The sequence below is a fragment of the Delphinapterus leucas genome, chromosome 14 (genome assembly GCF_059928025.1).
Source record: "Delphinapterus leucas isolate spDelLeu-1000000601 "Yukka" chromosome 14, BTC_Dleu_Yukka2, whole genome shotgun sequence".
Taxonomy (NCBI): domain Eukaryota; kingdom Metazoa; phylum Chordata; class Mammalia; order Artiodactyla; family Monodontidae; genus Delphinapterus; species Delphinapterus leucas.
This window is the reverse complement of record NC_143142.1, coordinates 48347268-48359995: the sequence shown is the minus strand read 5'-3', so window position 1 is coordinate 48359995 and position 12728 is coordinate 48347268. Positions and strand designations below refer to the sequence as shown.

At 38.0% G+C, this 12728-nt stretch overlaps 1 protein-coding gene across 1 annotated transcript in view; it reads right to left on the bottom strand.

Moving 5' to 3' along the window:
- Positions 1–12728, bottom strand: part of ASXL3 (ASXL transcriptional regulator 3) — a 105503-nt gene that overhangs the window by 61064 nt on the left and 31711 nt on the right. The window contains exon 6 of the mRNA XM_022586923.2: positions 9009–9172. Within this exon, the coding sequence (XP_022442631.2) occupies positions 9009–9172 (164 nt within the window). The remainder of the gene's footprint in view (positions 1–9008; positions 9173–12728) is intronic.

Genomic DNA, 12728 nt, shown 5'->3' with positions numbered 1-12728 from the left:
GTGTCTGCTGGCATCTGAGCTCAGATGGGGCCTCAATGCTGTTCAGCAGCCACTTCTTCCCCAGGATGAATCCATAGTACAATCCATCAGGCTGCTTTCCAAAGCCTTTAACTCTTGTGAAACCCCTAATTCTCTAGCCTCCGAGAAGACAAATACACCACCACCCAGCTGAAAACCCCTCACTCTGCACCATACTCTTCACACTTAGTTATTTCTTCCCTCCTTCTTTCCTGCTTCTCTCCTCTCTGATCTCAGAAATCAACACTTCTTTTTTTCTTAAACCAGCTTCTTTACCAACAGAGTCCATTCCTTTCCATCTCTTCTAAGACTTCCATCCATAAATCAAATCCTCTCTCTTCTATCGTCAATTTCTTCTATCAACTGCTTCAATTTTTAGGACAAAAACATGTTTAAGCCCATCCTAGCTTTAAAAACATACCAATCTTTTGCTACTCTCAAATGCGTAATAAATACTTACTGCCCAAAAGGGGTATTCAGTTCCTCCTTCCCCCTCAAATCCAATTACCAAATCATGATGATTTTATTTCTAAAATGCCTGTATTGGATAGAATTGCCCCCCCCCGCACAAGTTCATAGGTTGAAGCCCTAACCATGTGACTATATTTGGAGACATGGCCTTCAAAGAGGTAATTAAGATTAAATGAGGTCGTATAGGTGGGCCCCAACCCAATATGAGGGGTGTCTATAAGAAGAGAATGGGACACTAGTGATGCAGGCATGCAGAAAAAAGGTCACGTGAGGACACACAGAGAAGGAGGCTGTCTAAAAGCCGAGTAGAGAGGCCTCAGGAGAATCGAAATATGCTAGCATCTTGAACTTGGCTTTGCAGCCTCCAGAACTGTGAGAAAATAAATTGCTGTTTCTAAGTCACCCAGTCTGTGGTATTTTGTTATGGTAGCCCTAGCAAACTAATACAATGTCTCATGAATGAGGCCTTTCCTTTTCACTCTTTGGCTTTGGCAAAAGTTCTTATGTTTATCAGATATGTTAAACTAGCTTTATAAGTGGCTTCCCAGGCTATATTCACTGACTAGGAAAACACTTACTGAGCACTTACTATATGCCAGGCACAGTGAATGGGAGAAACAGAGCCACTGTCCTGGGGCTGTTTATTTTCATGAGGAAAGACAAATGAACAAACACATAACCAAGTTAATCATAGGCTATGACAAGTGCAGGAAAGGAAATAAATAGATAACTAAGACAGAAAACATCCAGAGAGGCTACTTTAGATGGGAGGGGAGGAAAGAAGAGCCTTTATGAGGAGCTGACATTGAGACTTGGTGGAGAAGAACGAGCTGGCCTTGGCAAATGATGCTGAGAAAACATTCCTGGCAGAGCTGTGAGAAAGCACAGAGGCTGAGAGAGAACAGAGGCTGAGGTCTGAGGGGCAGGAAGGAAGATAGTGTGGCTACACCACAGCCAGGTGGAGAATGGGGGAATCTCTCCTCTATTCCATGCTTCATTCCTCCAACAGAGCTCTTTTTCTATAATATAAACCTAATAATGTCATGCTCCAAATGTAAAATCTTGCTATGTTCTACATGGCCTTTTTTACAGGCTTGCTCCAGCCTACATTTCTAGCCTCAAGTTTCTCACCCTATACCCCAGTCATCTACAATTATGCGTGGACACACATCATATACTTCTCCGCCTCTCTCTTGGGTGCCAGGGAGCATCATGTAGGGAAAGAGCATCAAGTTGGCACTAGACAAACCTGTGTTCAAATTCTGGCTCCCGCGTTTTTACTTGGAAGAAGTTAGGTTAAGTCCTTTTCTCTCCCTGATCCACAGTTTCCACATATGAGGTGGGGTTAATAATGCAGACGCTTTGGAGAGTTACTGTAAGCATTAGTGCTCATCTCTGTAGGAGGCCTAGCACTGTAGGTAATCAGTATTATTACTGACACATATGTTTCCTCTACTAGGAATGCCTGACACACTTCTTAACTTGGGAAACTTCCTCCATTGTTTTGGACCTAGTTCAGTAATACCTTCTCTTGAAACCTTCTCCAACTCCCACAGACAGAACATAATCACCTCCTCCGTGTCACCTTAACACAATGCATATACTAACACCATGGCATAGCTCTGGACCTACAGGTCTTCACCTCACGCCCACCCCCACTCTTCTCTAACCATTACTTCCCTCAAGGTAGGAAGTGGAACTTATTAATGTTTATATCATCAATGCTTATCTGGCACATAATACATGTTAAATAAACACTGGTTGAATGAATTAACTATATACCCTAGTCCTCCCCCAAACCACCAGAGTCTGCTTACATCCACACCATTCTACTTCCTCAAAAGGTCTGTCATTCAGGAGCCCGGCAGGTACAGGTGGCTCATTCAAGTCATCATCATTCAAAGAAAGTAGATTAAAGTGACTATTTATAAAGGTGTGGGCAGGATGCAGCAAAACCACAGAGGACAGTGCATTACCAGAGCTAATGATGGGGGCTAGTATTTGACATGAACGGTAAGGGGAGAAAGGGGTGATTGGAATTTGGACAGAGAGAGCTGTGTGGCAAGGGCCTTCTGACAGAAGCTGGTCAGTGGATGTGGCCCGTGCTGACCACACAGGGCAGGTGAGGGGCTCAGCCTCACTTTTCTTCCTCCACCCAATCCCCTGTTGGGGCTTCCCAAGAGCTGAAACCTATTAGAATCCAGAAGGCCTTCTCCTCCCCCTCCTGAGGAATTCAGGCCTGAAGCTAAAATTTAACATAGGTCCCTGCATGAGGGGCTCACGATGGCTCAGAGTGGGATCACTGCGCCCAGCGGGGTGAGGTAGAGGGGAGGCCTGGGGAGGAGCTGCAGAGACAGAGCATGGTTTGGTGGTGGTGGGGCGCCTGTACAGGCCAGGCCTGATAAGCAGTGTCAGGGGTCAAGCAGGAAGTGGGGGGAAGGTGCCCAAGCAGGGTGGGTGGGTACGTGGGCCGTCATGGAAAGTCAGAGCCTCAAGGAGACCATCCCCATGGGGAGGTACGCTGGCCAACATGGAAGACTGGTTACCTACAAGGGGATTAATCGACTACTTAGATATATTAAGGATAATAGAAACTGAGTTTCTCATTGTCACTGTCAAACAGCTTTGGAAAGGGAGAAAACTAGAATGAACTATGGGGTATTAGATTAGCGTTGAAGGTATTAGTGTGAATTCATGGTTTACAAGATATAGAGGAACATATAGAAATAAATGCAGATAGAAATTGTGCTATGTTTATATATAGGCTCATACTCTTTCTTCTATAAGATGTCCCTTATCCCCAAGACACAGAAGGAGGTGTTCACACACACATACATGCACACACATGTATGGATGTATGCATTCCTATAAATACATACATATATTTCCTAGGTCTGTCATAGATCTGGGAGAAGCAACACCCCAATAGCAAAGAGCAAGTGTTTCGTGACATATTGACTTCTAAATACCATCTTCCACTAAAGGGAACCACGGCTCCTTGGAGAAAGGATTCATTCCAGGGCTGAGACAGGGAAAGTACAAGATGAGACTGAAACAATTCCATGTATTTTAAAGTAATGAAATGCTCGAAGAGTGATGGAGACACGTCAGAAGACACAGGAGCCAGCTTGAACAGGCTCCTAGTGACCAAATGTGGACAACTGAGCATAATAACCTATTGAAAAACTAGGAAACAAGGAAACCATACAGATAGGAGTAAGTGGATAAATTGAGAGTCTCAAGAACAGGATATATCCTCACAAAATACTATTTAATTACAAAGAGGGAAGAAGTAACTTTACACTGAAGAAACTCAGCGGATACATTTTAATCAAATGACTGGGAGAAATCAAAATTGTGTGCTACCTCATAGGTGCAAGGAGAATATAGCATCATTTATCGTATTCCTCCCAATGGTACACAATCTGAATCTGATCACTAGGAAATATGACACAAACTAACATTAGCTTATAATCTTCAAAAGCGTCAAAATCATGAAAGTCAAGAGATGATTAAAGAACTCTTCTAGAATGAAGGAGACTAAAAAGATACAACAACTAAATAAAATGGCAGATTCCATACTGAATCTTGTTGCTAAAAGTGACATTACTGGGACAGGTGGCTAAACCTGAATAGAGTCTAAGAATCACACAGTAAGAATGATCAATGCTAGCTTCCTGATCTTGATTGGCTGCACTGTGCTTATGCAAGAGGACGCCCTTGTTTGTAGAAAAAAACAGGCTTAAAGTCATAATATACTGGGGGCGGGGGGTGGGATGCATAATGAGACTTGAAACTTCTTCTCTAATATATATTTAAATTTTGTGAAAGTTTATGATTATTTCAAAATTCAAAAAAAAAAACAAAAAAAGGAAGGAAGACAGAGGCATCCTTTCTCTTGATGCAGTAGTCCATACGTGGATTAGTCTCCATATACAGCCTCCTGGAGCAAAGCAGAGTAAAGAAGGTGGAGGGTGGATCTAAAGGAACAAAGAAAACATGTCCCACTTGCTCCCCAGTGACTTCCTAATGTCCATCTGAGACACTTGCCTGTACATAACCTCCCCATTGAGGATCTCTCATGGATTTGCTATTTTCTATCTATTCCCTGGCTCCTCCCATACCCTTTCTAATACTTTCTTACAAATATATGTATTCCTTTGGGATGGCCATGATATCTCACAGTCTCATCAAATCCCATAGCTTACAGTATAATCTATGTAAATTTTAATCACTAATTCCATCTTCTCCAGTCACAAAACCTGAATATATATAGCCATCTTTGGACATTTCATATAGTTTATAGAAGCATCTCAACCCAACGTGTTAAAAACCAAACTCAAGGGCTTCCCTGGTGGTGCAGTGGTTGAGAGTCCGCCTGCCGATGCAGGGGACACGGGTTCGTGCCCCGGTCCGGGAAGATCCCACATGCCGCGGAGCGGCTAGTCCCGTGAGCCATGGCCGCTGAGCCTGCGTGTCCGGAGCCTGTGCTCCACAACGGGAGAGGCCACAACAGTGAGAGGCCCGCGTACCGCAAAAAAAAAAAACAAATCAACACCTACCCTACTACAGTGGACAAGATAGTTGACTTCTCCCCCACACTCCATTGCACAGCCTCTAATAGAACTTACTAAAAACCAGATTTCTAAACTTTTCCTGACATCTCCACAGTGCACCATTCTACTTCAGGAGTTGGTGACCACTCTAAAATTCAGGAGTAGGCCTAGCTGCTTTAAACCAATTTGCATATTCCACTTCCTCAGCTAGAGTCACTGTTTAAGAAGTAGTCACTGTGATCTATTGATACATAGTATCATTCATGTGACTCAGGTTTATCTTTGAAATACTGGGACGGAAGTATTTTCCCCATGAATGTGAACCAATAGGCAAATACCCATTTTTTGATTCAGGTGGCCATCCTACTACAAAGGGATTCAGGTTTAGAAGAGTGCCAACAAGGGATAGATTTTTTTTAAATGAATTCATTAAACACAGTTAAATGGGTCCTTGATAATAACTGAATTCCAGGACCAGCAACCAGAAGCCCACTCTAACCTCCATCTTATAATTACCTGAGCCAATAAATCCCCTTTATATTTAAGTCAGTTTTCTGTTACTTGCAGTATAATGTGTGGAAAGCAAACTTAAATATAAAACTAGTTGTGACAATGTTATAAAACAACTAGAAGTATGTAAAAAAAAAGTAATCTAAGATAAACAGACCTCTAGAAAAAGAAAGAAAAGTACAAATATAGAAAAAAAAATACAGGTTGGCTTAATGATAGTTGGCACTGGCGAGGTAAATGGGAAACCTAGCTTCCGTTATTTTAAAGATGTAATAATGAAATAAGCCTTGGCTTCATTTGGCCCAGAATAGGACAGCCTGTAGGACTGCTTCAGGAGAGAAATCAGGCAGAAACCTGGGGTAGTCAAAGGAGGGAAACGAAAAAACTGGGAATTTCAAATTTTGTAAAAACACGTGAAAACAAGCTTTTGTACAAGTGAATGCCGGGAATTCAGTCCTTTCTTTTCTTTTCCAAGGCCAATGTCTAAGGTCAGACTCTTATCTCTTATTTCAACTACTGTGACTGTCTCTTGCCCAGTCTCCCTGGGTCTTATCTTTCCGCCTCCCCAATACATTTTTTTTACAGAGCTACTGGCTCCTAAGAGAAAATAATGACAATATGTTATTTATCCTTTGGATCTTCTTCTCCTGCCCTATGTCCAGGCACTAAAATATTTATTCAACTTATTTTATGTATGCTGTGTCTCATTTGAGAAATCTCTGATGGTGCCCACTGGTTTCCGAAAAAGTTAAAAGAGCTTAATCTGCAACCAGGGTCATCGAGGTTTAGACCATATTACCCTTTAGCACAGACAGCATCCTACCACACACACAGCAAGTCTGGGTAAATGACAAGCTCTCCCTCTGTAAAATTCACTTTCCCTCGGCTCTACTTACAAAACACCTATTAGTCCTTCAAGGTTCAAGTGAAGTATCTGTTCCACCATAAAATCTTCTCCAATAGTACTTTCAGATTAAAGTTCTTCATCCTTCGTGCCTTCTGAAGACTTTATATTTCTATTTGACATTTATGTTACACTGCCTGGTCTTATGCTAAATTTGGTATAGATCTATCCAGTTATCAGACTTCTTTCCTAGTAAAGAGGAAACTGTATTTCAGCATGAGGTTGTCTTTCTCCTCCGTCTGCTATTCCTCTGGAAGATTCATTCCTGAAGCCTCTGTAGTTAGCACAGTATATGCAGCACATAATACATGCTCAGTAAGTATTTCTTGAATAAATGATTTCCCAATGGACTACATGTTCTTTGAGAACAGGTATTGTGCCTTATTCATTTATATTTCTCACAGTGACTGGAAAAAACTGAGTAACAGAAACTGCTACAGGTTGAATTCAATATTAGGCTTATTGACACTGCCTCCTGGGTTCCTGAAATATTTGGCTAATCCAAGGACAATTTGTCATTTCTTCTTTCCAAAAAGACTGGAGTACTTTATATATGCCAAATCTTATTCCAGGATCTGGAGGTACAACTGTAAACAAGACAAACCACACGTATGTTGAAGTGCAGGCAATAGTCACGTAGCTAATAAATCCACCTCCCCCTGCCAAAAAAATAAAGTTTTTCTAAACACCTGAACTCAATCCTCAGTCACACCAGCTTGAAACCCAGGAATGATCAGGGGCTTCTCCCTATACCTTGCTTCAAGTGTTATTTGACAAAATGTAAAATTGCCACCACTGGATGATGGTGCTAACGATGATGGTGGTGATGAGGAAGGTGACTGCACGGTCCTACTCCTCTTCAAGTTCAAGGCTATTCTCCAAATTCAAGCCCTCATTCTGCCTTTTGGAATAACTAAAATTGCTTTCTAACAACACTTTCATGCTTCCCATCTCTAACATTCCCTTTTCAGTATTGCCAGGATAATTTTCTTAAAAAGCAGTGATCTTATTACATTATAGCTCTGTTCAAAAGCCCTCAGTGTCTTTGCACTGCAAACACAGCGTGAACACTGTTTAGACTCCTTAGTGTCACACTCAAGGCATCTTCCAAAATTGACTTCTAATTTGTCTTTCCAGACTCATTTGCATTGTTGTTCCTATAATCCAGATTCCCACAAAATCAGCTTTTGATTTGGTATCTTTGAATCTTTCACATAAAATACATCTCCATCTATTTTATTCAAATTCTGCCTATACGTCTAGGCCCAATTCAAGGATCTTGTATTTGTCTCTGATTTTTTCCCTTCTACATATAAAAGCTCAGTTTACTTTGTGCTCTCCCCGCTAAGCTTACCTGTTTCTACCTCATATTTTCATTGTTCAGGAATATAGCTCCTGTATCCAACTAGAGTGTATTTAATCATTGATTCAATAAACATGCAATAGGCACCTACTAATAGATATTTCCATTATTCCAAAGCACCAAACATGTATTATATTCATAGCAAATACTGAACAAATTTTCAAACAAAAATGTACTCAAAATCAAAATAGTATTTCTCTAAATATGAACAATAATCTCCACCAAAGAGATACATAAGAATGACAGAAGACAGCAGCTTATCAAATTTTAAGTATGTATGAAAGGGTGGGTAAGTTAGGAGAAAACAGAATCAAATAAAAAGCTAAGAAAATTTATTCAAAATAATGTGGAAATATTGAATCAATCTTGCCCATTTCAATTTATGGATGTACCTATCATTTTGAGATACAAATTCATAAACACATGCACATTATGTCCATCAACTGGAAACTATATACAGTGTTAAAATTTATTGAAATGAGAATCACAAGGAAATGTAACAGTTTTGTGAAATTTAATAAAAGTTTATGCGATGAAATATTTTTTTTCTTTTCGAAGGGACCAGCTTTAGAAGATGATTGATGCCTGCTCTTATGAGTCTACATTTGTATTTCCTTATTTTAGAGGCTTTTAAAAAATACAAAAATACACTTAAAGCACTTTTAGTTATACTAAAAAAAAAGATAAAAGGTGATTATTTATAGGCAATCATGGTCACGATGATAGACTCTCAGAAGCCAAATCCAAACATAAATTTTAAATGGTTTTTGGAAAGAATTGAGAATGAAAATATTTACATAATTTCTTAGAAACCCTGGCTTTTTATTGCTGCACTTCAATATTCCCTCGGGGCAAAGGGGAAGCTACTTCAAAGGTTTATTTGATACTGGAGCGTTTGATTTCTTTGTTTTTCCTTCCCAGTGTAGGTAGGTCTCTTGTTTTCACTCTATGGCAATGTGCTGTATTTAAAATTTTGAATTTGCTCACTAGTGATAATGAAAAATGAGTCTGTTTAGGCAGATTAAGCAAACACACCAATGCTAGCATTTAAGTATATAAATTACATAAATATACTAGATTATTAGAAAACTATCCATCCATGTATCAGTCATCTTCGATAACAGACCTGCCAGTTCATAATAATATAACTGGTGACTAATACCAAATGTCTGAAACTTCTACTTACCTGCCTATCCACTTCTGGGAGCAAAAGCAGGAGGTATTGTTGAAAATGCTGAGGTAAGGAAGCAAACGTATGTTTATTTATTAATGCCCTCAAGTTAGTGTTGACAAGAATAGATCCCGGGGTTTCTATGTCAATATCCTCAGCTTTGGTCCATTTCAAGTGTCCTGTGATAAATAAGCAAGAGGTATGAATTCACTATAGATTGGGAAAAACATACACCTGTACACACACATATGCACACTGACTATATATATATATATTATATATATATATATATTTGATAATGTATTTAATTCTATCTCTTTTAAGAACGACATTTCAGAATGAAATCTCCAAAGTTTCTTTGGGTTTCTATCTTGCCTTAGTTGTCTTTAATTTTCATAAGGTCTACTTCACTCAATACCATCTGTATTTTTAACTCAAAGTAGCACCAGGTCTAGATAAAGAAGTATTTTAATTACGGTCTTGCAATTAATCAGAATCCTCAAAAACTTTAGAAGCATAAATGGTAACAACTACAGTTTTTGTAGATTCTATAAGACCTAGGATCAATGATAACAATAAGACTGCTGTTAATGTTAATAGAGATAATGAAAGCATTATAGCTGATAGCTGTGTGCTCCCCAAGTGTCATGCACAGCACTAAGCACTGGAGTATTTCAGAAGATTCCTATTCAGGGTAATTTAAGGGTAATACTTTAAAACAGCAATCCTTTATAAAAATATTAGCTGTGAGGCCTGAAATGCCAGTATGCTTTGTAGGATAATTCTACAACTCAGGTACAATGACCTCCAACAGACGGCTGTATATAGAGCCCACAATTCGAAATTACGACACACAAGGGGACAATCCACCATAAGGGACAGTCAGCTGATGCATCAAATGGAAGAATTACCACTCTCAGTTGCTTGGGTTAAGAGAATCACTTGAATGTGATTTTAATAGAGTGTGATTTAAATCAAGGGTCAGCAAATTATTGCCCATGAACTATATCCAGTCCAGTGGCTGCTGGTAAATAAACTTTTACTGGAACACAGACATGCCCAATTGTTTAGCTACTGTCTAGATGTGCCTTCGCACTACAATGCTGAGTTGAATAGCTGTGACAGAAATCACATGACTCGCAAAGCCTACAGCATTTACTCTCTGGCCCCTAACAGAAAAACTTGCTGTCCCTTGTTTTAAACAATAGAAGCAAAAAAGAAAATAAACTCATTATGCAAAAACAGGACACTGTAATTTTAAAAATAGGCAGATTTGAAACAGAAACAGATAGAACTTCTAGAAATGAAAATTTAGTTTAAAATTTTTTAAAAATATTCCATGGATACAATGAAATAGCTATTGAATAAATACAGAGTTGATGAAAATATCTAGGATGCAGCATTAAAAATGATGAGTCAAAAAAGCAGGAGAGAGAAAAAATAAAGGGAATGGAATAAGCAGTCAGGATGCACATTTATAGGAGTTTGAGAATGAAAAAACACAGCAAATGGCAGAGAGGCAATATTTGAAGAGCTAATGTCTGAAAGTTTTAGAACTGAAAAAAATGATAAGAGTCCTCAGATAAAGCAACATACCAAATCTCAAAAAGGATAAATACCCATTCCTCCATCCGATGTGTTGAAATAGCAAAACATCAAAAATAAAAAGAATACCTTAAAACAGTTTTGAACAAAAATAGATTACCTCCAAAGGGATCACAATAAGACACAGGAACCTTATCGTCAATAAATTACAGATGACAATGAAATATCTTCAAAGGGCCAAAAGAAAAGAAGCATTGATCTAGAATTTCGTTAATAATAAAGTCCCTTTAAATGGCAATGATATTAACGATATTAGAATATTTTCAGTATCCAAAATGGAAACTATCCCTTAGAGAATCTTGCTGAAAAAGTACTAGTGGATGTTCTTAACAAATAAAGAAATTAACTGAAAGAATGAATGAGTGGGCTGCAGAAGCAATGACAAACTAAAAGATTCACAGACATGAGTAACTCCAAATAAACATTAACAGTGAAAAATAATACTAACAACTAATGAGAATTAAAACAAAATGGAAAAAAACCCAAAAAAACAGGAGACAGCAATTGCATGAGAGATGGGAAGGTGTGATCGAAATGAGAACACCATATAACCCTGGCACTGTTTGGAAACAGGAGAGATACTGTTTGTTAAAACTCTATAGGTAGTGTTCTTCTTTGTTTCTTGTAAGAGTCTTTATTTTAAAGTTTATTTTGTCTGATATGAGAATTGCTACTCCAGCTGATTTCCATTTGCATGCAAGGGATCAATCCAAGAAGAAGATTTAACAATTGTAGATATTTATGCACCCAACATAGGAGCACCTCAATACATAAGGCAAATGCTAACAGCCATAAAAGGAGAAATCGACAGTAACACAATCATAGTAGGGGACTTTAACACCCCACTTTCACCAATGGACAGATCATCCAAAATGAAAATAAATAAGGAAACACAAGCTTTAAATGATACGTTAAACAAGATGGAGTTAATTGATATTTATAGGACATTCCATCCAAAAACTCTGTAGGTAGTCAATGGGAGAAATGGAAAGGACTTATAACTTCCAAATAAATTCATGGAAGGAAAACTCAATCACATGAAGGCATAAAAGGAGAAAAAGATTTTTGATTAAGTCCCCAGCACAGTAAAAAAATACAAATGGATTTCATATTAGATTTTAAAAGTAACACAATTTGATTATATACTGCTTTACAAGAGATATACTTAAAATAAAAATCACATGGAACAGAAGAAAATGAGGAGATAAACTAAGACATACCAGGCAGACATTCAAAACAACAAAAAAAGCAATACTACAATATTAACATCAAAGATAAACAAAGGTAAAAAAAAAAACATTATTGGGGATAAGAAAGTAATTCCTTGAGTATAAAAGGAATAAGTCACTGGAAAGATACCATGACCTAGAGCCTGCATCCATTTCAACAGCATAGCATCAAAATTTAAAACTGCGAGAATTAAAAAGAGAAATAGGCACTACATAATGCCAGTGGAACATCTGAACATATTTTACCAGACGTTGAGATAACAAGCAAAAAACTTGTCTTATGAATACCAAGGACTTTAAAAACTCAATAATCGATCTTAAACCAATGAATTTAACATAGGACACTGCACTGAGCCCTTAAGAGAAAGCAATTGTTTGGTTAGCACTCAGGAAACAGTTAAGAAAACAAAAAAACAACAAAAAACCCCAAAAGCTGACCACTGAGTCTCAACAATACTGAAGAATAATATAAAACCTCATCTCTCTATCCACAAAGAAGTAAAATTAGATATCAATAACAGAAACATAGCAACTCTCCAATCTTCCCACACTCATTATATATTTGGACATTTGGAAGTACACTTCTAAGTACCTCACAAGTTAAAGAAATGTTTTGTAATGGAAATTACAAAATATTTACATTCTAAATGATAATGCCAAAATTTGTAAAATGCAGCTGAATTTGTTTTAAAAATAAATTGTATATATTCGAGAGTAGAAAAAATATTGAAAATTCACGAGTTAAGTGTGCAAATCAAGAAGTTAATGAATGAACTATAGAATAAAAACCAGAGAAAGAAGAAAGGAGAAAGATTGTAAAGAATAAGAGTACACATTCATGAAATAGAAAAGAACAATGAAGACCATCAAGAACAGAAAAAGGATTTTTTTTAAGACTAAT